The sequence below is a fragment of the Lagenorhynchus albirostris genome, chromosome 15 (genome assembly GCF_949774975.1).
Source record: "Lagenorhynchus albirostris chromosome 15, mLagAlb1.1, whole genome shotgun sequence".
NCBI lineage: Eukaryota > Metazoa > Chordata > Mammalia > Artiodactyla > Delphinidae > Lagenorhynchus > Lagenorhynchus albirostris.
In genome coordinates, this window is record NC_083109.1 from 71,232,152 (window position 1) to 71,256,151 (window position 24,000).

General features: G+C 54.5%; 1 protein-coding gene and 1 long non-coding RNA gene across 5 annotated transcripts in view; one reads left to right on the top strand and one right to left on the bottom strand.

Annotated features, from left to right (window-relative positions):
- SBK1 (SH3 domain binding kinase 1) overlaps positions 1 to 15,890 on the top strand; it is a 50,284-nt gene extending 34,394 nt beyond the window's left edge. For 3 of the 4 annotated variants that reach the window (XM_060122935.1, XM_060122934.1, XM_060122936.1), the window contains 3 exons: positions 9,779 to 10,011; positions 11,380 to 11,582; positions 12,328 to 15,890. In XM_060122935.1, coding sequence (XP_059978918.1) covers positions 9,786 to 10,011; positions 11,380 to 11,582; positions 12,328 to 13,161 — 1,263 coding nt within the window. In that variant the 5' untranslated portion in view covers positions 9,779 to 9,785 and the 3' untranslated portion in view covers positions 13,162 to 15,890. Of the gene's footprint in view, positions 1 to 9,181; positions 10,012 to 11,379; positions 11,583 to 12,327 lie in introns of those variants that run through there. The other variant, XM_060122933.1, reaches the window with a different exon arrangement.
- LOC132505060 (uncharacterized) lies at positions 4,713 to 7,940 on the bottom strand. The gene is made up of 4 exons (XR_009535225.1): positions 7,717 to 7,940; positions 6,753 to 7,609; positions 6,461 to 6,625; positions 4,713 to 6,323 (listed from the first exon to the last, which is right to left on the bottom strand). It is a non-coding gene; the product is annotated as an uncharacterized LOC132505060 (long non-coding RNA).
- Positions 15,891 to 24,000: the final 8,110 nt, after the last annotated feature.

The window sequence follows — 24,000 nt, forward strand, 5'->3', positions numbered from 1 at the left end:
GCTCCCTGGGGCCCTGACCCCCTGGTGTTGTATGTAGAAGTGTGAATGTGGTGGCTGGGGACATTTTTCAGGGGAAAGCGTACTGAGACTTCGGTGACCCATGAAGGGATATGAAATGGCTCATTTCACAGATTGGAAAACTATGGGCGGGGGAGCTGGACAGGGCTCCCTGGGGACCAGCAGCAGAGGCCAGAGCTTACCCAAGCAACTCACAGGCCTCTTTCTGAGGTGACAGGGCCCAGCTCTGGACCCCCCACTCCCTGGCAGAAAATAGGAGAGCCCACACGTGAACTGATTTCTGCCCTGGGGTAAAAAACATGAGGGTCAGGGATACCCTTCCGAGAAGGTGTTAAGTGGCATTGAACCAGACTGGGCACTGGCCTTGGGGATGTAGGGGGAGGGCTCCCATCAGGGGTGGGTGTCAAGGGGGCTCCCAGCTGCCCCCACCTTCCTGAGCACAGGCCAGCTCCATGTGGAAGTTCAGGGCAATCAAGCTGGACCACTCCTCCCCAGGACCCTCTCAGGGGACACCACCCTGGGGTGCTGAGCCTGGGCGGGTGGGCACGACCTCTCCTCACACTCTCCCTTGGCATTGTCTGGACCCCCAGCCATGCCTGATTCCTTACACCCTCCAGACCCAACAGGATTGTACCTAGTGAAAAGTTTAATTCCCGCCCTGCCCCTATTTGCTCAGTTCCCACTTCTCTCTTCAGACATTCATTTGTTCATTCATTCATTATTCATTCATTCACCAAATATTTGTTAAGTGCCTACTATGTGCCAGGAACTGTGCTAGCTGCTGGGGGTACAGCAGTGAACAAGACCAGCCCAACAAAGTCCCTGCCCTCCCAATGCTTAAGTTCTAGTGGGAAAAGAGACATTCACAGTAGACATTACATTAGACAGTGATACACTCTACTGGGGAAAAAAAATAAAGGCAGGAAAAGGGAGTGCAGTAGGATAGCCCTAGTTGAGAAGGTGCTGTTTGAGCAGAACTTGGAGGAAATGAGCCATGTGGATGTCTGGGGGCAGAGGGAACAGCCACCAGGCGGGGAGCTGGCGTGTTCAGGGAACAGCAGGGAGACCAGTGTGTCTGGAGCAGAGGGAGGGAGGAGGCGGGTCAGAGGGGTAAATTGAGGGCCGTTGTAAGGACTTTGGAATGAGATGGGAGCCAGTGGAGCGTGTTGACCTGGGGGGTAATGTGATCTGATTGGGGTTTGATGGGCTCCCTGGCTGCTGTGTCAAGAAGAGATTGGGGTTGGGGGGGCGGGGGGGAGCAGTTAGAAGGTCGCTGCTGACGACTCAGGCCAGTGGGAGTGAGTGCTGAGGGTTCATTAGTGTCTGGTTGATTCCAGAGTTACTTTATGCACATGCAAGCAAATGAGGAACTTATTCCTGTTTTCCCCCACTTCAGAGTAACGTACTAAACAAAGTGATATGGAGGCCCAGAGAGGGTGAGGGAGCAGGCAGCAGCTGCTGTGTTCCACCAAGAAGCAGCCCTCCCCCTGCATGGCTGGGGGAGGGCCAGTGCAACAGCCCTCTGGGGGACATCGAGCTCTCTGCAGAAATTCCAAATGCACTCATCCTTTAACCTGGCAACCCATTTCTAGAATTGATCATACAGACACACCTGCACACTACAACATGACTGATGTACAAGGCTACTCATTGTTTGCGGCAGCAAAAGGTTGAGCACACCCAACATCTATCAGTTGGTTAGATAAACGGCAGCACATATATCCACACATACCTTTTCAGCCCCGGGGGCCTGGGTTTGGTTTGTCAGCCGTTCCTCCATCCTTCTGCCCAGCCTCCTCCGGCCTCCCCTAGCCTTGCACTTTGTGCAGGGCTGGCCCGGGTGCTGTCCACACCTGTGGTGCTGAAGACATGGGGCTGGAGGGAGGCCTTGGCTGCAAACCAGAGACCAAGAGTAGGAAAAGGGAGATAGAGCAGGAGTCATTCAGGGTTCAACTCCTGGCTCTGCCTCTTACCAGCTGAGCGACCTTGGGCAAATTGCTTAACCCCCGAGAGCCTCAGCATCCTTATGTGTAAAATGGGGTTGCTGTGAAGATTGAATGGCAGCAGCAATGTAAAGAATTGGCAACTGAGAAAATAAATGATCATTTTAACTGTATCATTTTAGAGATAGTAAAGCACAGTGGTTAAGCTTTTGGACACGGCAGTGATAATGCCTGGATTTGAATCCTGGCTCTACCACTTGATGGACGGTCTTGATCAAGTGACATGACTGCTCTGTGCCTCAGTTTCCTTGTCTGTAAATTGGAGCGAATAGCAGTCCGCATGTCACAGGATGTTGTGAGGATTTGACGAGTTAATTTACCTGAGGGACTTGGCACAGGACAGGGGTTCCTTAAGTGTTAGCTCTTACTGTAAATTTCTTCTCCATTATCTTCATTATTCTCATCACAGCACTCCAGCCTCTCTGTTCACAGTGGCCAGTGTCACTCACAGCCACTCCCATCTCTGCTGTGCTTGGGGCTGGGGCTGTTAGAGCGAGACCGCACCTTGCCCTGCAGATGCCCTGGCTTCTAGCCCAGCCCTGCCACTAACTTTATATGTGATTTTGAGCAAATCACTGTCTCTTCTGGCCATCAGTCTCTGCACTTGTAAAATGGAGCTAATGATCTCTCACGCAGGCCCCTGGGAAAATAGCTATGTGCCTGCAGGGTCACATTCAGGAAAGCCAAGATATAAACAGTTACAGCTTCCCAAACACGTAAAGAATTACTCACCGGGCATTTGTCACACGCTGGCTAAGTGCTAGGAATAGCGAGATGGTTAAGGCATGGGGCTTGCTTTCAAGGAGCTCTTGGGTTTCTTGCTAGATTGTTAATCCCCTCCAAGGCCCATTAAGGTGTCACCTCCTCCGGGAAGGTGCCCTGATCCCCACTGCCAGGACCCTTCTTGGAAATGTTGGAGCACTGATCATGGCCTACCTGGCCTCATGATTATCTGAGTCCTTCATTTGCCTCCTTGATTTGTAGGCTCATACCCTCTATCTCATACCCTCTATCTAACCTACTCACCCTGTGCTAGCACCCAGCACAGTGCCTGGGCTCAAATAGATATGCTTGTCTGGAGGCCTTAGGCTGTAAGCTACACAAACTCAACTCAAACTGGCTTAAGCCAAAAAGGAAATGCATTGATTCATGAAACAAACATTCAGGAATGTAACTGGCTTTCAGCATGTCTGGAGGCAGGTGCTCTGGACCATCAGACGTCTTTCCATCTTTCTGCTCTGCCTGTCTCTGTTGCTTCATTCTCGGCCAGGTGCTCCCCTCATGGTGGCTCAGCCAGCCCCCAGCAGCTCCAGGCCCGTGTCCTCCAGCTTTGCAGCCCAGGGGTCAGAACGTATCTCTTTCCTGATAAGTTCAGCAAAAGTCCTAAGGCGAGATCTCAGTGGGTCACCTTTGGTCACGTGTTCATCTCTGAACCAGTCAACGGTGACCTGGCGGATGGGATGGATCCCCTGGTTGGCCGGCCCTGGGTCAGACCTGCGCTTAAAGCCAGAGTGGGGACAGCCCTACTGAACCACCGGACTGAGAGAGGGACCGTTCCCTGGGGAAAGGGAAAGTGATGCTGGGCAAAGAAAACACCACAGGCTGATACAGGGAACCACTGAAAATGCAGAACAAGGCAAGGATCAGGTCAAATCCGGTCTTGAGACAATTTATTTGACCCTGCAGGTGGGGAGGGCTAGAGGGGAGAAACGGGGAGGCGGGCACGCGGAGAATGCGGGGTGTGGGGAGCTGGCTCAGCCACGCAGGCTGAGGGGATGAAGCTCCAGCCCCTCCCTTGACAGAAGCAAAGTGAAGCAGGTGAGAGAAGCCAGAGGGGCTCCGTGTCCCCCCTCGGTACCTGAAATTCCACCTCGTGGCTGCTTTTTCACAGGGATTTTTAATAATAGAGTCACCCAGAGAGGGGACCCACCCAGGCACAATTACTATTCAGTGGCATCTTCCAGGCCAGGGCTTTGTTGAGGATACCCTTGGGGTTTGCCTGTGCTAAGGGCATAGCATGGGTCCAGCGACCTGAGAGAGGGGACCCCGGCATGGGGACAGAGAACCTTAGACTCCCAGAGTGAGAGTAAGAAAGGCCTGGCTGACTCGGTCCAGCCTCACCCCGCATTGATTTCCCCCAACAGATGGGCTTCCAGTATCTGCTTCTCTGCTCCCAGCGGCAGAGAACGCACTTCCTCCCTGTGTGAGACTGTGAGACTGTGAGAACTGTCTCATTTTTGAGTTGCTGTCTGCCTGGGTCTGCCTGTAGGAGCCTCGCAGGACACAGCATATAAGAGCATGGGATCTAAAGCCTGATAGCCGGAGTTCAAATCCCACTCTGCTAGTTATTAGCTCTTGGGCAAGTTACTCAGCCCATCTGTGCCTCAGTATCCCCTTCTGTAAAGTGGGGGTAATAATAGTAGCACCTGCCTCTGAGACATCTTGCGATTAAACGATTTAATCCACTGTTAGCGTACCACCTGGTATATGGTAAACAGTAAATATTTGCCAGTATTATTATCCTCCCACAAGACAGGGGAAGAGCAGTCTCCCTTCCCTTCACAGGCTGATCACCCTCCACCTACTCCTATAACGGGATTCTTGGTTGCCAGTGTTACCACCATCCAGGTTACCTTGTCTGGCCACATTCCAGGCAGTCGAAAAACACTGAGGTTCAAATCTTAGCTCTTTTGTTTACTTGCTACATAACTCTTGAATTAGGGCAGTATTAGCTGCTGTAACAAATAAGCCCCATATATCTCAGCAGCCTAACAAGTCTACTTCTGGCTCACAAAATACAGAGCAGGTAGTCCTCATCGGCAGGAGGCCTCGCACACCCGGGGGACCCAGGCTCCTCCTATCCTGTAGCTCCACCACCATCTTCTAGAGCCCTGGAGTCCTCTGCATCAAGCCACAGAAGAAGAGGAAGAAACTTTAGCCACTCTTAAAAGCTCCAGCCTAGAAGTGACACCTCACTTCTGTTCCCATGCCACTGGGGAAAACCAGTCTCAGGTGGCCACCCCAGGTGACCACACCTGGAAGCAGGGGAGAGGAGAAATGCAGTTCCCTGCTGACAGCCACCCTCCAAAACAGCTCTGTATTACAGAAGAGAGAACACAAAGCTTTGGTGGGCAGTTGGCTATCTTTGCCATAACCATAGTAAGTCATGGTTTGCATGACTTAGGGCAGAAGTCATCTTTGCCATAACCATAGTAAGTCAGAGGTTTCTTGGGCCTCTGCTCTTTATCCACAAAGTAGAAAGCATCACTTGATCACGGCAATGGTTGCACAGCTCTGTGCATTTACTGAAATCATTGAATTATACACTTGCTACGGGGGAGTTTTGTGATATGCAAGTTATACCTCAATTAAGCTGATTTTTAAAATGGGAGGCATCTTGCCCCCTTCTCAGGGTACTTACGAGGACTCAGTGAGTGAAATTTTGCCAGACTGGCACTGCGTGTGTGTGTGTGTGTGCGTGTGTGCCTGTGCTGGGGAAGGGGGTCCCAAAGTAGGCCTGAGTTGGGTTACGCTTTGGGTGTTGTTTTCATGAAAGTGGCACCCAGCTTGAGCCACCTGCCAACAGGAAGTGGTAGATGGTTCGGTCTTGCTTCTTGCTTGGGAAACTCTCCCCCCACTACCGTGGCCCTCCAAGCTTGTGGCGGAAGACCCAGCCCATGGGGCCAGAGCCTTTGTGGTCAGGGCCACAACCACTGCCATGAAGACGGGGTGACGCCCTCCTGCCTTCCGCACCCCAGATGGGGAATCAAGGGCCTCCCTCGGGGCCAGTGAGGGCACACACTTGAGTGCAGGTCACGTGGGGTCCCCTGGGGCAGCACAGCCAGCTCGAGTGTGCACGGATGCAGCACCAGCTACACCGGGTGAATGGAGGTTGGCCAGGACCTCTGCTGCCTGGTGCTAGGAAGTTCACGGCCGTCAGGTCCTCGGCTGCTTCTCCAGGTGGAGGCAGTGAGAGAGACGAAGGTAAAATACTTTTAGGTCAAGTTCCCCCTGATGCCAGCCGTCTATGCCTTCAACCACCAGTGAGGCTGATGTGTCTCACTTCACTCTCTGGGCTCAAGTCCCCACCTGAAAAAGGAGCTGGTCCACCTGCCTCGGGGACTGTTGTGAGGATTGAGTTCATACACGTGGCACACCTGGACCGGTGCCTGGCACCCAGTCGGCTTTCTGCAGGAGCTCCGTGACGGCATGCGCATCCCTGGCTGAGGCTCTGTCCTCTCTGGGTCTCCATTTCCCCACTCAGATACTGAGGGATATGGATGCGATGTTCACACATTCTGACTTGGGGGAAAAAATAGTGGTTAAAAGCACCAGCTTTGGAGCCAATGCCAGCAGTAGCTAGATGACCTTGGGCAAGTTATTCAGTCTCTGTGCCTCGTTCTCTTCACCCCTAAAATGGGGATAATAATAATACCTACCTCATGGAGTTGTGAAAGTGAGATGAGTTCATCCTCCAAACAGGGCCCGACGTAGTGAGTACATTTAAGTGTTAGCCGCTGCTATTACTGTTACTATTTTCTTCATCTTATGGATGTGGAAGCTGAGGCCCGGAGAGGTGATGTGACTTACTCAAGGTCACCCAGCTAAAAAGTGGCGCACGTTAGGATCAAGGCCAAGCCTGCTGAGCCCCAAGGCCCGTGCCATTTCCATCGTTCCCCACTGTGCCTCTTAAGTCACGTGTGTAGTAACTGGGACGGAGGCAGTGTGTACCTGGGGGGATGACACAGCCGCAGGGACAGGGTGCGGGTTAATTCCTTGTCTCCTACTGACACCTTGCAGAGAACAGGCCTGAGGGGAGAGGGAGGTTGAAGGAGTGAGGGGGAGCAATATACAGGATCCCCCAACCTGGACCCTAGGAACCAAGGGAAGGGACAAGGAAGAGTTGAATTTGATGTAGTACCAGCCCCCAGGGCGCTCTTGGCCTGTTGATGGGGACAGAGAGGGACACACAGCTGAGACCACCATATTCAACAGAGGCCCTGAGAGAGAGACATACAGACCCTGTCTGAACCCTGGGGCCCCTCAGAGACAGAAATTGGCACCTGGGGCAGCACGGAAGCCTTCCTGGAGGAGTGGCACCTGAGGATAATGAGATAAGGAGGTGGGGTGTGGGGCAGGGGGCAGCGAAGGCAGGCAGCAGGAATGGCGGAGGGCACTGGAGAGGCGTGTTCAAGCTGTAGAGAGGCAGAGCTGGGCAGTGGTCAGAGCATGGGCTGAGCCTGGGGTGAGGGAGCAGGTGTGCCCCCCACCAAGCCCGGTGCCTGCCCAGGGCAACTCTGAGGCCAAAGCAGCAGAGATAAGCCAAGCACCCGACAGTCCCTGGGGGAGGGAGGTGGGGAGGGAAGAAGGGCTTCTAGCAACTTGCGGCTGCCAGTGCAGCTCCCAGGAGATGTGGAAAACGGCCCAAGCTGATCTGACAGGGGCCGAAGCCCGAAGTGGGCGCACTGCCACACGTGTGCACACATGTGCCCACACACGCGCGGCCCGCCCGCCTCAGCAGTCCTTGGGGAGTCCACACACATCAGGAGAAGTAGGTCAGCATAGCAGCCCAGCGCCGGGAACTCTTCCTGGTGGGCAGGGGGAAGAGTTCCAGATGAAGAGGGTGTGCGCTCATCAGCACCCCTCGGGGTGGGGTGGGGTGGGGTAGCCCCACACTTCACAGGAACAGCCTTACCTCTCCCGGCTACTTAAGAGCAGGTCGTTCTCACTCGGCGTCCTTTCCCCTCAGCTAGCGGGTGGACATTTGATAAGAAGAGAGAGCTGACCCCTTCCAGCCCTGCAACCAGAGGAAGCCTTGTGGGGAGATGTCACCCCACTCTACCCCTGCAGCAGGAGGGCCCCAGTGCTGTCCAGCCCGGAGCAGGGACTGCAGAGGCTTGACGACGGTGCCAGGCAGGGCTGGGTGTCAGCGGGCCTGGCGCCATCCCTCCATCTTCAGGTCTCTGAAATGCGCTGGAGACGCTGAGGGCATCGTGTGGGACTTTGGCGGGCTCATGAATGGAGGGGAGGGGCCCGCACGGGGGAGCAGGATCCTGAGGAAGCGGAAGGGGGCGGGAGCCAGAGCAGAGGGGGCGGGGACGGCTCCCTGCCCCGCCAGCCAGCCGGGAGGACGTGCAGATGGAGCTCCGTTTGGGGCTGGGTGGGAGGCAGGAGGTTCCCTCCTCGTGCTCCTCCTCTCCGCGTGAAGTGGGAGGCTGGGTCGTGCCGAGGGGGAAGGGGAGGCAGAGGAGGAGAAAAGGGTTTGGGCCTGGGAGGGGAGCGGCCGGGCCAGGGTGAAGATGCCAGGCTCGCCCCTGCCCCCAGCCTCCAGGCGTGCTCAGCAGGCGAGCATGGAGGTCATCCGAGTGAGAACGCGTCCACACCTGACACTGGGAGTGCTTACTGTGCACCAGGCATTTCGTGTCCTTTGACCCTTAGGGAAAAGATACTATTATCCTTTTGCTAAGGCGGGGAAACGAGGCACAAAGAAGTGAAGTCGCTTGCACGAGGGCATCCAAATAGCGAGTCATAGAGCCAGGCTTCAAACTCGGCAGTCTGGCTCCAAGTCTGTGCCTTCCCTCAGAGCCGCGGGGTTGTTCTGCAAGGGTGGCGGCTGAGGGGTGGGCTACGGCTGCTGAGAGCAATGGGTGGTCCACCTGGGATTGGAGGGAGAAGGCAGTGAGGGCAGAGGAGCTGCAGCAGGAGGCAGCTCCCGAGGGTCCAGCCTAGAGCGGATTCAGCGCTGGCCTCCCCTGCTGGCGCGCACGCAGACGCGGACACGCGGACACCTGCTCCCGGGGCCTCAGCGCCCTGGTCTAAGCCTCCCCCGTTAGACAGACGAGGAATGCAGACTCCAGATGGGCATTCACTGTCACCCAGCCCTGAACTCTCCCCACTGCAGCTCTCTGCCCCCCTCCCCGGCACCATCGGGAGGCAAACTCAGTACCCCCGACGGGGTAGGTGTATCCAGGAAGGCCTCCCCACCCAGCTCGTGTGAACATTGAAGGGGTCGGTCGGTGAATTTGGAGGGTAGGGACGAGGGAGGGCGGATCTTTGCAGGACAGGCATTCTGTCCTTGTGTCTGGGGAGCCTGGGTGGGGCCCTGGGGCTACAGCTGTGGCAGTGTGTACCTGAGCCAGGCTGTGTGTTGTCCTCTGTGATGGGGGTGTGGCCACACCTGCAGCGCCCTGCCAGACTTTCTTCTGAGACCCCTGCCCTCAGACCTCGTCTGCCCCTCCCTCTGCCTTATTTTCTCTATGGCGCATGTCACCTTTTATCATAATATATCATTCATGGGTTCACTGTGTTTTGTCCATTTCCCCCCTAGGACGTAAGTCCTGTGAGGGTGGGAGTCTGGTCTATGTGTTCAGTGCTCTGTCCCCAGGGCTCCAAACAGCACCTGGCGAGCAGCAGGTGCTGATCAGTACTTGTGCACTGGAGCACTCATGTGAACTCAGTATGTGGCGTGTCTTTGTGTGACATAAAAGCGTGTGCCTTGCCTGACACAGTGTCTGGATGATAGCACGAGACAGGCCAGCGGTACCCAAGTAGGGGCTGGGAGGCAGTGGCTGTGGCTCTGGGGAGTGCTGGCTCAGGCCTGGCCCTGAAGCTTTGGGGGAAAGGTGACGCAGCAAAGATGCCTGTTGCCCCCTCGTGGTCATCTTCGGCCTGGCTTCGGACCCAGCCCTAGGGATCCTGGGCCCTGGGGAGGGAGGAGTAGACCCTGGCTTGATGTCACACTCCATGCCACACACCAGGGAGAAGATGAGCGTGGGCTGCCCAGAGCCCGAGCCGCCCCACTCCCTGCCCTGCTGTGGGCCAGGGACCGCCCCTGGGCTGGGTGCAGGCGTGCCCCTCCTCACTGAAGACATGCAAGCGCTGACCCTCCGCACGCTGGCCGCAAGCGATGTCACCAAGCACTACGAACTCGTCCGGGAGCTGGGCAAGGGCACCTATGGGAAGGTTGACCTGGTAGCCTACAAAGGCACAGGTGAGTGTCTGCAGGGTGGCCAGCTCTAAGACAGGAGTGGGGACTTGGCTGGGGCTCTCCGTAGGGGCCAGGAGGCCAGCAGGAGGCAGAGTCAGTGGTCCACGTGGAGAGAATGTGGCCTGAAGTGGCCCAGGGAGGAGGGGACCAGGCAGATGGGACAAGGGAGCAATCTCTGGGCAGAGTGCCCAGACTGGAGGGTGGGCTGCTTTGGGGCCATCCAGAGTGCCTTTGGGACAGCCAAGGGGATGCGCCTGGGGACATCTGGAGTCAGGGGAGAGGTCAGGGCCGGCGGTGGTGTCTGGGGAATCACCAGCATATCGGTGATAGCAGCCCCCTGGGAGGTGGACCGAGCTGAGGGGGTCCTCGGGAACAGGGCACCATGCTTACAACGGGTGGGAGAGGGCCTTGTGAGGTCAGTGTGGCCGTCTCCATTTCTCAGGTCACTGAGGACTCTGAGACCCAGAGAGATTCAATCACTCAGCCAAGGTCGTGCAGCTACAGAGGGTGTGAGCTAGAATGAGACCCCAGTAATCAGCTCCAGGGCCTTCTTGCTTACCCCCTGAACTTGATGCCTTCCCCACAGTGTAGGCTCACAGCAGTGCCCACACAGCCAGTCAGGGACAGGGGCTGCATGAGCGCCCACAGCTGCACACAGAGGAGACAGGGACAACAGGAGGAGTACTGGACATGGGGTCACCTGAGCTTTGCTACTTGCTTGCTGTGTGACCTTGGGCAAGTGACTTAACCTCTCTGTGCCTAGGTTTCCTCCTTTGTAAAATAGGGTAGCATTAATGCCCAGCTGATAGGGTCCTAGTGAAGAGTGAGCTGTGCACATGAAGTGCAGAAGGCAGACCTGTGATGTGTAAGTGCTCTGTGGACACACACGTGTGCAGGTCCTCATCTCTCCGTGTCTAGTGCCTTCTTATTTATTCATCCATTTAAGAAACATCTGTTGAGTACCTACTATGCATCAGACTGTTGTCGGCACTGGAGATACAGCAGCAAACAAGACAAAGGTTCCTGTGCTCACGGAGCAGCCTTCTAGGTGGGCGAGACAGACAGATAAATAGGTACACAGTATGCCAGGAAGAAAATGAGAGGGTGGAGGAAGCAACAGGCCCTGCTCATCAAGGGCTTCAGGCTGGGCATGGAGGACCCAGGCTGACCCCTGACTTGTTGCATGGCCTTTGACAAGTTCCTTCCCCTCTCTGGGCCTCAGTCTCCTACCTGTGAGATGAGGAGAGTCACACCTGCTGGGGCCATCATTGTGCACTGTGGCTGGGGCAGGCTGTGCAGACAGGCACGGGTGTGTGAGGTGCAGGGGTACAGGGAGAGGGGTCTTCACCACTGTCACTGTCACCTGGCCAGGCACAAAGATGGCACTGAAGTTTGTGAACAAGAGCAAAACTAAGCTGAAGAACTTCCTGCGGGAGGTGAGCATCACCAACAGCCTCTCCTCCAGCCCCTTCATTATCAAGGTCTTCGATGTAGTGTTTGAGACCGAGGACTGCTACGTCTTTGCTCAGGAGTATGCACCTGCCGGGGACCTGTTTGACATCATTCCTCCTCAGGTACGTGGGTGGTGGCTGAGGAAGGGGAGACTGTCTTCTGGGTCCCCGGAGTATGAGAGTCGAGGAGGAGTCAGGCGCCTCCCGACTTAATCGTTTATTAGGCGCCTACTGTATGTCAGTCACTGTTTGGAGGGCTGGGGATACACAGCAAACAAGACGAGGTCCTGCTCTGGTCCTAGAGGGGGAAACAGACACTCCACAGTCAGCCAGATGATGCAGTGAGATGAGGAGCAGCCAGGGTGATGGGATGAAGTCCAGCAGCCCCCTCCTCCGCAGTTGCATAGCAACAGGTGGGGACCCAAGAGGGGAGGTGGCAGGGCCACCAGAGGAGGTGCCCTGGAGTGGGGAGAGTGCCCGGGGGGACTCCAGGCACCTGGTTTTGCAGTCGGCCAGGGTGAAACTGCTCTGCCGCTCACTGGGTAAGTGACAAGGCCTCGGTGTAAGGGAAACCGGCATGTATCATGTGCTGCAGAGTTGAGTCGTGCGGGATAGGTCGCTTAGCAAAGCACCTGGCGCAGTGTAGGCGCTCTGGACAGTTGTTGCAGGAAATGCGGGGAAGGTGAGGAAGGTGGAAACCACGGGGCCAGGGAGGGAGCCTGGGATGAGGGAGGGTGGCTGGCACCGGATCTGCCCAGGAAAGGGACCCGGAGGGAGTTCAGGCGAGCGGTGGTGGGGACGGGAAGGAGAGGACTGGGTTGGGGCCGCCCGGCGCCCCTGATCGGCTCTCCCGTCTGGCCGGCCGCAGGTGGGGCTCCCCGAGGACACGGTGAAGCGCTGTGTGCAGCAGCTGGGCCTGGCGCTGGACTTCATGCACGGCCGGCAGCTGGTGCACCGCGACATCAAGCCCGAGAACGTGCTGCTGTTCGACCGCGAGTGCCGCCGCGTGAAGCTGGCCGACTTCGGCATGACGCGCCGCGTGGGCTGCCGCGTGAAGCGGGTCAGCGGCACCATCCCGTACACGGCGCCCGAGGTGTGCCAGGCGGGCCGCGCCGACGGCTTCGCGGTGGACACGGGTGTGGACGTGTGGGCCTTCGGCGTGCTCATCTTCTGCGTGCTCACCGGCAACTTCCCGTGGGAGGCGGCCTCGGGCGCCGACGCCTTCTTCGAGGAGTTTGTGCGCTGGCAGCGGGGCCGCCTGCCGGGGCTGCCGTCGCAGTGGCGCCGCTTCACCGAGCCGGCGCTGCGCATGTTCCAGCGGCTCCTGGCCCTGGAGCCCGAGCGCCGCGGGCCGGCCAAGGAGGTCTTCCGCTTCCTCAAGCACGAGCTCACGTCCGAGCTGCGGCGCCGGCCCTCGCACCGCGCGCGCAAGCCCGCCGGGGACCGCCCGCCGGCCGCGGGGCCGCTGCGCCTCGAGGCGCCCGGGCCGCTCAAGCGGACGGTGCTGACCGAGAGCGGCAGCGGCTCCCGGCCCGCGGCCCCCGCCGTTGGGCCCGGACCCGGGCCCGCGCCCGTCCCCGTGCCGGTCCCCGTGCCCGAGCCCGGTCTGGCTCCCCCGGGGCCCCCCGGCAGGACCGACGGCCGCCCAGACAAGAGCAAAGGGCAGGTGGTGCTGGCCACGGCCATCGAGATCTGCGTCTGAGCCGCCCCCGCCGCCCTCGGGCCCGGGGCGCCGTGCAGCAGCCAGGCCGGGGCGCGGGAAGACGCCCTGGGCCGAACCGGCCAGCCCCCCGCGGCGGCAGAAGGGAGAGTGGTAGACGCCCGGCCCGCGGCGGGCTGGTGAGATCGCCACCAAAAGGAGCCAAGCCCCCCAGGCCCGAGGATTCAGAGGCCCCCTGACACCAGGAGCAAGGGAGCTTGCCGGCAGACTTCCCACACCTCCCTGAACCCTGGAACCCTGACTAGTTGCTCCCGGCCCTTTGCACTCCCTGGCAGATCCTGCAGGCCCGCCCCCGGTCCTGCCCTCCCGGCCTCCCCGCCCCCCACCCCCACCCTGGGCACGAAAAGGGGCTGAAGTGCTGGGGCAGAGAAGGGCCTTAGGGCCCCTGGGCACTGGCTGGGAGGAGGGAGATGAGCTGAGGGCGGGGGCGTCGCTCAGCGGCCACCTGCCCCTTTCCTGGGAGGCTGGAGGGGAGGGACCAGGCCCCCTGCAAAATGTAGCAAATGTCTGGAGGCTGCAGAAGTGTGTATGTGCAGACACTGGGCCCGACTCCCCACCACCCAGTCCCCAGATGAGGACACTGAGCCCAAAAGGAGGGCAGCCAGCCGAGACCACACAGCCAGAGAGGTGGAGCTCTGGCGGCCCTCCCCTCCCCCACAGGGATTTCAGGACAACTGAAGGGCTCCGGGACCCCTACATCCCTAGGCCAAGGGAGTGAGTGCAGGGCCGGGACCGCCTGCCCACCGCACCTTCCCCGGGCCCGGGAAACCTCAGATCCTTCTCAGTCCTCGCTGCCCCAGCCCAGACTCAGGGGCCTGGGCTTTTGGCAGGCGGCCAGGTGATCTGTGCCGGGAATCTCTCCTGGGTTTCTGCTGGGGTCAGCCCGGGGCTGACCCCATCCCCACGTCTCCCAAGTTTCTGGTACTGGGGTGTGGGTGTGAGAATGGGAGGCCCTGGAAGTGGGAGGGGGTGAGTGTGTGAATAGGTGTGTGTGCAGTGTGAGTGCATGTGGAGTGCACATGTGTGCGTGTAGCCTCGTGTGTTCAGTGGCTGCATCCAGACGCCTCAGTAACTCCACCCCAGGATTCTCAGCGGGCAGCTGCCAGAGGGCTTCCAGGCCTGCGGTTCAGCACACCCCTCAGGGAACCCAGCAAGGAGGCACCTGCAGGTTGGTTCAGGACCCTAGGCAGCAAAACAGACCAGAGGGACCCAACCTCACCCAGCACGACTCCACGACCCCGCCCCCTCCGTGGAGGCCTGGGACCCCGCAATAACCTCAACATGGGTGAGGCTGCTCCCTCTGCCTGGCAGTGCCCCATCCACTGTCCCGGGCCACACCTTCCAGGGTTCCTCCTGGGGTTCTCGGCCATTTGAGGGGGCTCCCTGACAGGCCAGGCTGACCAGAGGGGCCCCTCTGGCCTGAAGTCCCCACCTCTCCATTCACCCTCATTCACACCGCGCAAAAGGGCTATAGGTCCCCCTGCCCTGCCTGGGTCCAGTTTACAAACTGTGCGGTTGCCCCAGGGCCTGGCCCCCACCCCTCCTTGGTGTGCCCACCCCTCTTGAGACCCACCTCCCCAGCGGGCATTGGGGCCCTCCACATGCCAGGTAAGTAGCAAACCCCTCCTCCCACCAAGGGCCAAGTCTCAGAGAAGGCCCCCCCATCACTGCCCCCGGCCCACCTGGAGCCCATCTGGGCACCTCTCCCAGCCGCAACTTCTCCTTTTGCCTTAGGCCTCTTGACATCCTGTCTCTCCTGCAATAACAAGGAAGCGAGATTCCAAGTAGATGCCCCTTGCGTGCGCCCTCTCACTCTCTCTCTCTCTCTCTCTCTCTCTCTCTCTCTCTCTGTTAAGATCCTGTCTGAGAGTCTCTCCCTCGTAGTATCTAGGATGTTAGAGTGGGGAAGGGATCATAGTTCTGTAGCCCAGCCCCTGTTTCCGGAGGCACAGAGAAGGGGCAGCAGCGGCCAACAAGGAAGCAGGACTGGAACCGGGTCTGCGCCCTCCCTGTTGGGGCCTTGCTGCCGCTGCCGCCACCACCTCTGCTGGTTGGGCTGGGACCCTGTGCCCCTTAGGAGAGGTGTTGGTCACAGATGTTTACCTCAGTTTATGTCACTGTCGAAGAAAAAATAAACAGCAAAAAATAACATCATAAACATGAAGACTTAGAAGACAAAAAAGAACAAAAAACAAACAAAAAAAAAACCCTCGCGATTCTTCTGTGAAGGTGTATGTGTGTGTGCGTGTGTGTCTGCATCTCTGTCCTCCCCTGGGCAGGCCGGGTCATCCCTGCCCTCTGTCCCAGCCCTGTGCCCCCCACACTGCCCCCTGTCCTTCGGTGCTTCCCAGAGGCCCCTCTGAGCTGGCCTGTGGGGTGTGGGGAGCCCCTGCAGGGGAGGCAGGGCCACAGGTTAGCTAGAGGGTCTCCCACCAGGCCAGCTGAGCAGAGCCCTAAGGCTGCCACTGCTCCCCGAGCCCACTCTGTGGCCGGCAGGACAGTCACGATGGCTGGCGTCGGCATCCAAGCCTGGCTCAGGGCCTGGGTGGAATCCCATCCCCAGAGCCCCAGACCCTTATGTTGCCACCGTCCCCCACCATATGTTTGTAAATACTCTGGCATCCTTTGGCCCTGAGAAGGTTTTTAAATGTGTTATTTACTTCTCTAATCATGACAATTGCTATAAAATAAACAAAAGTTTAGAAAAATTACCACTGGGTGGCTGTCTTGTCTCAGATATGGGGTAGAGAGGGAGGCACACAGAATTACTCTGGAAACTGAAAACTTGACAGATGGGTTAAGGTGGGGTCTGCAGAGTCCAAGGGCAGCTACTCCAGGGCTCCTGCGACCTCTCATGTGACCTAAAGTAGGCCCAGCCCAGGGACTGAGTGTGGAGGGAACAAGGACCCACGTTCTGGGGGAAGAGGCAGGGACTTGTCCCTGGACTGGAGTCCAGCTTTGGCGTGGAGCCCTTCAGACTGGGCAGGAAATAGAAACAGAAAGCCCAGAGGAACAGAGTAGGCGATTCATCCAGCCGCTGCTCAGCAAATGTTTACGGAGTGCATTCTGTGCGCCTGTCTTCCTAGCGGAGCCTGGGGATGCGCCAGTAAACAGGACAGATGGGGCCCCTGTCCTCAGGCAGCCAGCGATCTAATGATGGAGCAGACATTACCCACATGGAAGGCTGGGTGCTGGGAAATTACATAACTGAAAAGCTGTTCAAGTTTGGAGGCGGCAGGAGCTCCCTGAAGACGGAGACCAGAGGACTCGGCAGAGTTGTCTGGGCATCGGGCACAGAGGGTGTGAAGAAGCTGATTGGCAGTGGACTCAGAGGCAGCAGGCAAATGGCCCTTCTAAAGCAGGGCAGCTGGGGCCGGCTGTGGAGAGTTTCATGATTCAGCATTCATTCGGCAAATATTTATTAATTACCTACTTGTGTCAACAGAACAATTCTGTTGGCTCTGCCTTCAGACACAGGTCCACCCAGAACCTGAGCTCACTCACCGCCGGCATTGCTCCCACCGGAAGCCGGCAGCCCTCCTCTGCCTGTTGCCCCTCAATGGTCTCCCAGCTTTCTCTCCTGAGCCTCTTCAGGCTTTTTTCAGAACAGCAACCAAAGTGAGTCCTCCCATAGACAACACCTGTCACTCTGTTGGAAACATTACGAAAGCTCCCTATTTCACCCCAAATCAAAGCTGAAGTCCTTACAGTGGTCTCCAAGGTCCCAGCCCCATCCCCTACTCCACCCCTGTGCTGTCTTCAAGCCATGTTGGCCTCTAGGACAGCCAAGCGCACGCTCCCCTCAGGGACTGTACCCTTGCCTTGGGAACGCTCCCAAATCTCCCTGGAGGCCCCTCCCTCCCCTCCTTCAGGTCCCTGCTCAAATGTCAGTGGTCGCCGGGGGGGGGGGGGGGGGGGGGGGGGGGGGGCAGGGGAGAATGGTGGTGTGCTGAATTGGGCGATTGGGATTGACACGTATACACTGATGTGTATAAAATTGATGACTAATAAGAACCTGCAGTATAAAAAAAACAAACAAAAACAACTAATACTAAATTTTCTTTAGGTTATTTGTATGGAAATATGTTAATATAAATGTTTCAGACATTACATGAAATTTCTAAAAATCTTATATGTTCTGGTATAATGTTATAAGTCATAATTCTAGGTATGACTTTAAAATGCATATCTCAGAAATAACTAAATTTCCTTGTCAATTGCATCATTATGAACTTTCATCAAATCTTTAACCGTGGTCATTTTTAAGTCTTTTGTCATTTACAGACAGCTCTGGGTGTACTCTGATGCTTTTGCAGAAATGTTCCTGTAAAAGGGTTTCATCTTCAAGGAATTCATGGAAAAGACTCCGACAAGTACAGGTTTCTGGTAACTGACTACACTGCTGAACTGAATGAATAAGCATTTTCAGAACTCTAATGGAAAACTGATGAATTCATAGAAGTGCTAACAAAAGATCAAGATGAAAAAAAAATTAATTACATGGGACTTAGCGAACTGATGAGGATGATTATAATTTTTGTGACTTTCTGTTTGAATAAAAAAAAAATCCGACAAGGACTCAGAGGGAAAACATATACAAATCAATTTTCACTGCAAAGTAAAGGAGCTGTTACAGTGGAGGATTACTGGACTGAGTGTCAATATTATGACACAGTGTGAGTGTGTTTCGTGTTCGGTAATTGCAATCATTGTTGCTTTTGTTGTGGTCATCCATTTACAATGCTTGGTGTCAGTTTATTTATCTCTTGTAAAAATAAAATACAGTGTGTGTGTGTGAAAAAAAAAAATCTCAATGGTCAGAGACGACTCCCTGCAGCAAATGACCCTCGCCCTGCTTCACTCACCACCGCTCGCAATACCAAGTATTTGTTTGTTCTCCATCTCTCCCCATTAGAACGTAAGTTCCATAAGAGAAGAGTCAGTATTTGGCAAACTGCTACTCTCCTCCCCATCCCCACCTCAATCCTAGTACAGGGCCTGGCACATGACACTCAAGAATTTGTCAAAAAGGGCTTCCCTGGTGGCGCAGTTGTTGAGAGTCCGCCTGCCGATGCAGTGGACGCGGGTTCGTGCCCTGGTCCGGGAAGATCCCACATGCCACGGAGCGGCTGGGCCCGTGAGCCATGGCCGCTGAGCCCGCGCGTCCGGAGCCTGTGCTCCGCAATGGTAGAGGCCACAGCAGTGAGAGGCCCGCGTACCGCAAAAAAAAAAAAAAAGAGAGAGAGAGAGGGAGGAAAAAATATGAGAAAAAACAAAATCCACCCAGACTAGATCAGAGGGGGAAGGACTCCTACCCAAGAATTTGATCAAAACCCGGTCACTTCAAAATATCTGCCACTTGTCTGCAATCATAAGGGCGGATACCTGGGGGCAATAATCACTTTATTTAACAGAACATTTCAATGGATTGTTAAGGGACGGAGAGGAAATCTATGAATGTACAAATATCCCCTTTGTAACTCCCAACGTGTCAGAGAATGCCAGGACTTACCACTAGGGGGCCTTGGTTTTCTGCGCTGTTGCTTCTGTCTGCCTCTCAGCATCACGGCTGAACTCATGCATCCTCCAGGGTGCTAAAGCCATCATCCTGCCAGAACAAAGGGGCTTGACAAGAAAGGTTTACACACACACACACACACACACACACACACACACACACACACACACGAGTTTCAGAACCCAACCGACCCCTGGAACCCCTTAGATCCTTCTGTTTAGCCTGGGCCACCTCCCCTTAATCATGGAGAGTTCCTGCTCCAGAGCACTTAGTGTCCTTTCCTGTCCACAGTCTTCAGACTAGACTTAGTCGCTCAAAAAGTTTCCTATAACACTGAGCTTCAGAAGAGAAGAAATTGTATCCTTGATTCCTTTTGCCCCAAGGTGCTCCTTGAACCCCATGCAAAATTTCCCAACTCCTCGCCAGTGACAGCTAAGTATGCCAAGACAAGGAATATTGGAAGGGGCAACCTCAAACCTCCCATTATACCCTTCATGCAGGGCAATGGATGCCTACTCAACTTGCATCACTAAGGGAGAGAGTCCCCTCACAGCATCTCTGTCTCAAAACTGTAAAGCCCTACCCAGCCATCTAGTGACTAGTCTGGGGGTGGAAATGTGGGTGTAAGAAAAGCAAATTTGAGGTATTTACTGGCAGTTGAGGGGAGGAGAATATTCATCACCTACCCTTGGGTTAATGGAGCTTTGGGACAATGGAGGAATTCAGGGGTTTCCATTTGGAGCCAAAGAAGGGCAGAAAGTGGATGGTGGCTTCAGAGGCCGAGAGCTCATGGGGAGAGCCAAGAAGTAAGCTGTATAATTAACCTACTGTATTGTATACTTGAAAATTTCCAAGGAAGTATATCTTGTGTTCTCACCACATAAAATTCTAACTATGTGATGTGATGGATATATTAATTAGCTAATTATGGTGGTGATCATTTCACAATATACACACACATATATCAAAACATCAAGTTATACACCCTGAATATATACAATTTTTTTTGGCCACCCTGTGCCATGCAGCTTGTGGTATTTTAGTTTCCCGACCAGGGATTGAACCCAAGCCCTCTGCAGGGAGAGTGCAGAGTCCTAACCACTGGACTGCCAGGGAATTCCCAATATATATAATTTTTATTTGTCAATTATACCTCAATAAAGCTAAGGAAAAAAAAGGAGTAGGCTGAGCATGGCCTGACTTGAGAGACAGTGAGCCCCAACTTGGGAATCCTCAGAGAGATCATGGAGGTACCTGATTACCCTTAACATGTGGTGAAGGGCTCGTGTCATTTTATTTTGATGTTAAAGAAAAATGGAGGGTGACTGCAGAAGGTGGAGGATTGGGGGTTATAGTTAATTACAGCTGTGATAAGGACCACAGCATGCTAAGAATAACATAAGACATAGTGGACATCTGCTATTTCCTGTTCTGCACCCACTCCCCTCTCTTTGGGTGACAGCACCCCAAGTTTTCCCTTCCATGTTCTTTCTTTTTTTTTTTTTTGCGGTACGTGGGCCTCTCACTGTTGTGGTCTCTCCCGTTGCGGAGCACAGGCTCTGGACGCGCAGGCCCAGCGGCCATGGCTCACGGGCCCAGCCGCTCCGCGGCATGTGGGACCCTCCCAGACCGGGGCATGAACCCGCATCCCCTGCATCGGCAGGCGGACTCCCAACCATTGCGCCACCAGGGAAGCCCTCCCCTCTCTCAAGTCCCCCTGGCAACTGAATTATAAAATGCATAATTTGGGACTTCCCTGGTGGTCCAGTGGGTAAGAATCTGCACTCCCAATGCAGGAGGCCCGGGTTCAATCCCTGGTTGGTGAACTAGATCCCACGTGCATGCGACAACTAAGAAGTCCACATGCCACAACTAAAGATCCCACATGCTGCAATGAAGATCCCACATGCTGCAACTAAGACCCAGTGCAGCCAAAATAAATATTAAAAATAAAATAAAATGCATAATTCATGCAAAACTCCTGAGTCTTATGAGATACCAGAGAACTGAGGATAGGCGTAGGTTCCTGGAATGTGAGGGCCATCGTCTGTATCTTGGTCCTGCTGTCCTGGAAGGATTCAGAGATGCCCTCTCCCTCAACTGCAGACCTGAGGTCCTGCAGCCATTCTCTAACTAGGGTCCCCAGGTCCCTCAACTCCTCCCAGGCTCAGAAGATGCCCCAACTTTTTCTGCCATCATCTGCTTCCCCTCCCACCCCTGGAAAAACAATCTGAAGTAACTTCCATTCAGTGACCTGGGAGGTGCAGTGCTGGTTTGCAATGGGGAAAGAGGAGTTTCTTTCTTAACAGCTCATCCATGGTGTCTGTTGTGGTCCTGACCTGAGGATGCAGCCACGGAGCTCCATGAGGATCCTGGACTTCAAGGGGTCTCAGAGCTCTGCTGGCTGAGGCCAGAAGTGTGTCAGAGCAGCTCTGAACCTGGCTGTTCACTAGCATCACTAATGTCAGGATTTTTAAAAAATATTTAAGGATAGAGGAACAAGGTAAGTGATACCATGAGGAAAGAATCTGGGAAATCCAGATGTAGGGTATTCTACATGACAACTGGTCTCTTCAAAAAGTAAACGAAAAAAAAAAAAAAGAAAAAAAAAAGTAAACGAGGGGGCTTCCCTGGTGGCGCAGTGGTTGAGAGTCCGCCTGCCGATGCAGGGGACACGGGTTCGTGCCCCGGTCCGGGAAGATCCCACATGCTGCGGAGCAGCTGGGCCTGTAAGCCATGGCCGCTGAGCCTGCGCGTCCAGAGCCTGTGCTCCACAACGGGACAGGCCACAACAGTGAGAGGCCCGTGTACTGCAAAAAAAAATAAAAATAAAAATAAAATAAATAAAAATAAATAATAAAATAGAGTTCTGTTAAAAAAAAAAAGTAAACGGGGAACTTCCCTTGTGGTCCAGTGGCTGAGACTCCATGCTCCCATTGCAAGAGGCTAGGGTTCAATCTCTGGCCAGGGAACTAGATCCCACATGCCTCAACTAAGAGTTGGCAAGCCACAACTAAAAGACCCCGTGGGGCTTCCCTGATGATGCAGTGGTTAAGAATCCGCCTGCCAATGCAGGGGACACGGGTTCAAGCCCTGGTCCGGGAATATCCCACATGCCGCGGAGCAGCTAAGCCCATGTGCCACAACTACTGAGCCTGCGCTCTAGAGCCCACGAACCACAACTACTGAAGCCCGTGGGCCTAGAGCCCATGCCCTGCAACAAAAGAAGCCACCGCAATGAGAAGCCTGCACACCACAATTAAGAGTAGCCCCCACTCACCGCAACTAGAGAAAGCCTGAGCACTGCAACGAAGACCCAACGCAGCCAAAAATAAATTAATTAAATAAATTTAAAAAAGAAAAAAGATCCCGCATGCTGCTGGGCTTCCCTGGTGGTGCAGTGGTTGAGAATCCACCTGCCAATGAAAGGGACGCAGGTTCAATCCCTGGTCCGGGAAGATCCCACATGCCGCAGAGCAACTAAGCCCGTGAGCCACAACTACCGAAGCCCACACGCCTAGAGCCCGTGCTCCGCAACAAGAGAAGCCACCACGATGAGAAGCCCGCGCACCGCAACGAAGAGTAGCCCCCGCTCGCCGCAACTAGAGAAAGCCTGCACGCAGCAACAAAGACCCAACGCAGCCAAAACCAACCAAATAAATAAATAAATAAACTTATTTTTAAAAATAGAAGATATTAGAGAATTACTGTTAATTTTCTTGGGTATGATGAGAGCTTGAGGCTATGGAGGAAGATATCCCTATTTTTAGCAGATTCATGCTGAAGTCTTTAGGGGTTAAGTGTCATGATGTCTACAACTAACTTTCAAACATTTTAGCAAAGTACACACACATGGCCCAAGCAATTAATTATTATTAATTATTGAATCAGATGATGTAATCATTATACCATCCTTTCAACTCCTCTGTGTTTGAACCTTTAAAAAATAAAAAGCTGGGGAGAAGGTATGGCTGCCGCCTAATTGAGTGGAGCCTGCTCTTATCAGCCCTTCTGGGTCGTTTAAGGACCTTGGATTCTATCCTGAGTGCGTGAGGAAGCCCTGGAAGGTTTTAAGCAGGGTGTGACATGATCTGATTTTTTTTCAATTTATAGCTTTAAAAAAGATATTTTCCTTTTGAGGCTTGGCAAAATGGATGACATAGAAAATGGTTCACGGCCAGCACCAATGTCTGCACCAGGAAAGCGTAATTATCAGATTATAAACCGGAAGCCACCTCATGTGTTGATCATTCTGAATAAACCTAAATGCTCTGGTTCCCCAAAGCTGTGTGAAACAAAATCTCATAATCACTTACAGATAATAATAATAACACAGGGACTTCCCTGGAGGTCCAGCGGTTAAAACTCCACGCTTCCAATGCAGGGGGTGCAGGTTCGATGCCCGTTCGGGGAACTAAGATCCCACATGCCACGCAGCCAAATAAATAAATAAATAATAACAGATACTGAGGCACCACCCAGACCAATTAAATCAGATTCCTGGCACCAGGATCTGTTAAAAAAAAAACCCATGTGAGCCTGCAGTCCTGGGGTGACAAGTGCCAGCCTGTGATGCCTCGGCTCCCAGAGTCCCTGAGAACACGGCTGGCCCTCGGTGCCGGTAGAAACACTAAACTGCAAAGACACGTAGTGCACCCTGGACCTCTCCCAAATACAGACAGACCCTGGCTCTGGAGGGCCAAGGTCAAGGAAAACTGCTCCTTCCCCCCAGGGTTTCAGGACCTCTCAGCTCTTCTTTTCATTTTCACTTAACTTCTCTGATTATAATGATCCATATACACTGTAACGAATTAAAATAATATATAAAATATGAGAAAGAAAGTGAAATCACCTAGAATCCCACCGCCCTGAAATAACTACCATCTCACTTGGTGACCACTCTTCAGGTATTCCTTTACGAGGCTAGACGCGTGTAAGCATAGAGATGTATGTAGGCGGGGTCCTAACACATAGGCACTGCTTATCACGGGCAGTCTTTGCTTTTCTCTGGGCTTATCTCCCACCAGGTCTCTCCTCCACTCCATCCCTTCCGAGGTAAAGCTAACAATGCGGTGTGTCACCTCTTGTACCTTTCCTGTCTCATACGACCACATCCAAGCATGTATATGCATAGAAAGGGGATTTACTTTTGTTTCACAAGACTAGAATCCTATTATCCACACGTCTCTCTGTTTGTTTTACTTTCTCCATTTAAGAGCATTTGATGGAATCCCTCCAAGAAAGCTGGGAGGGATCTATCAAATTCATTCTGTCTCCCGGCCCCGTGGTATTCAATGGTGTGG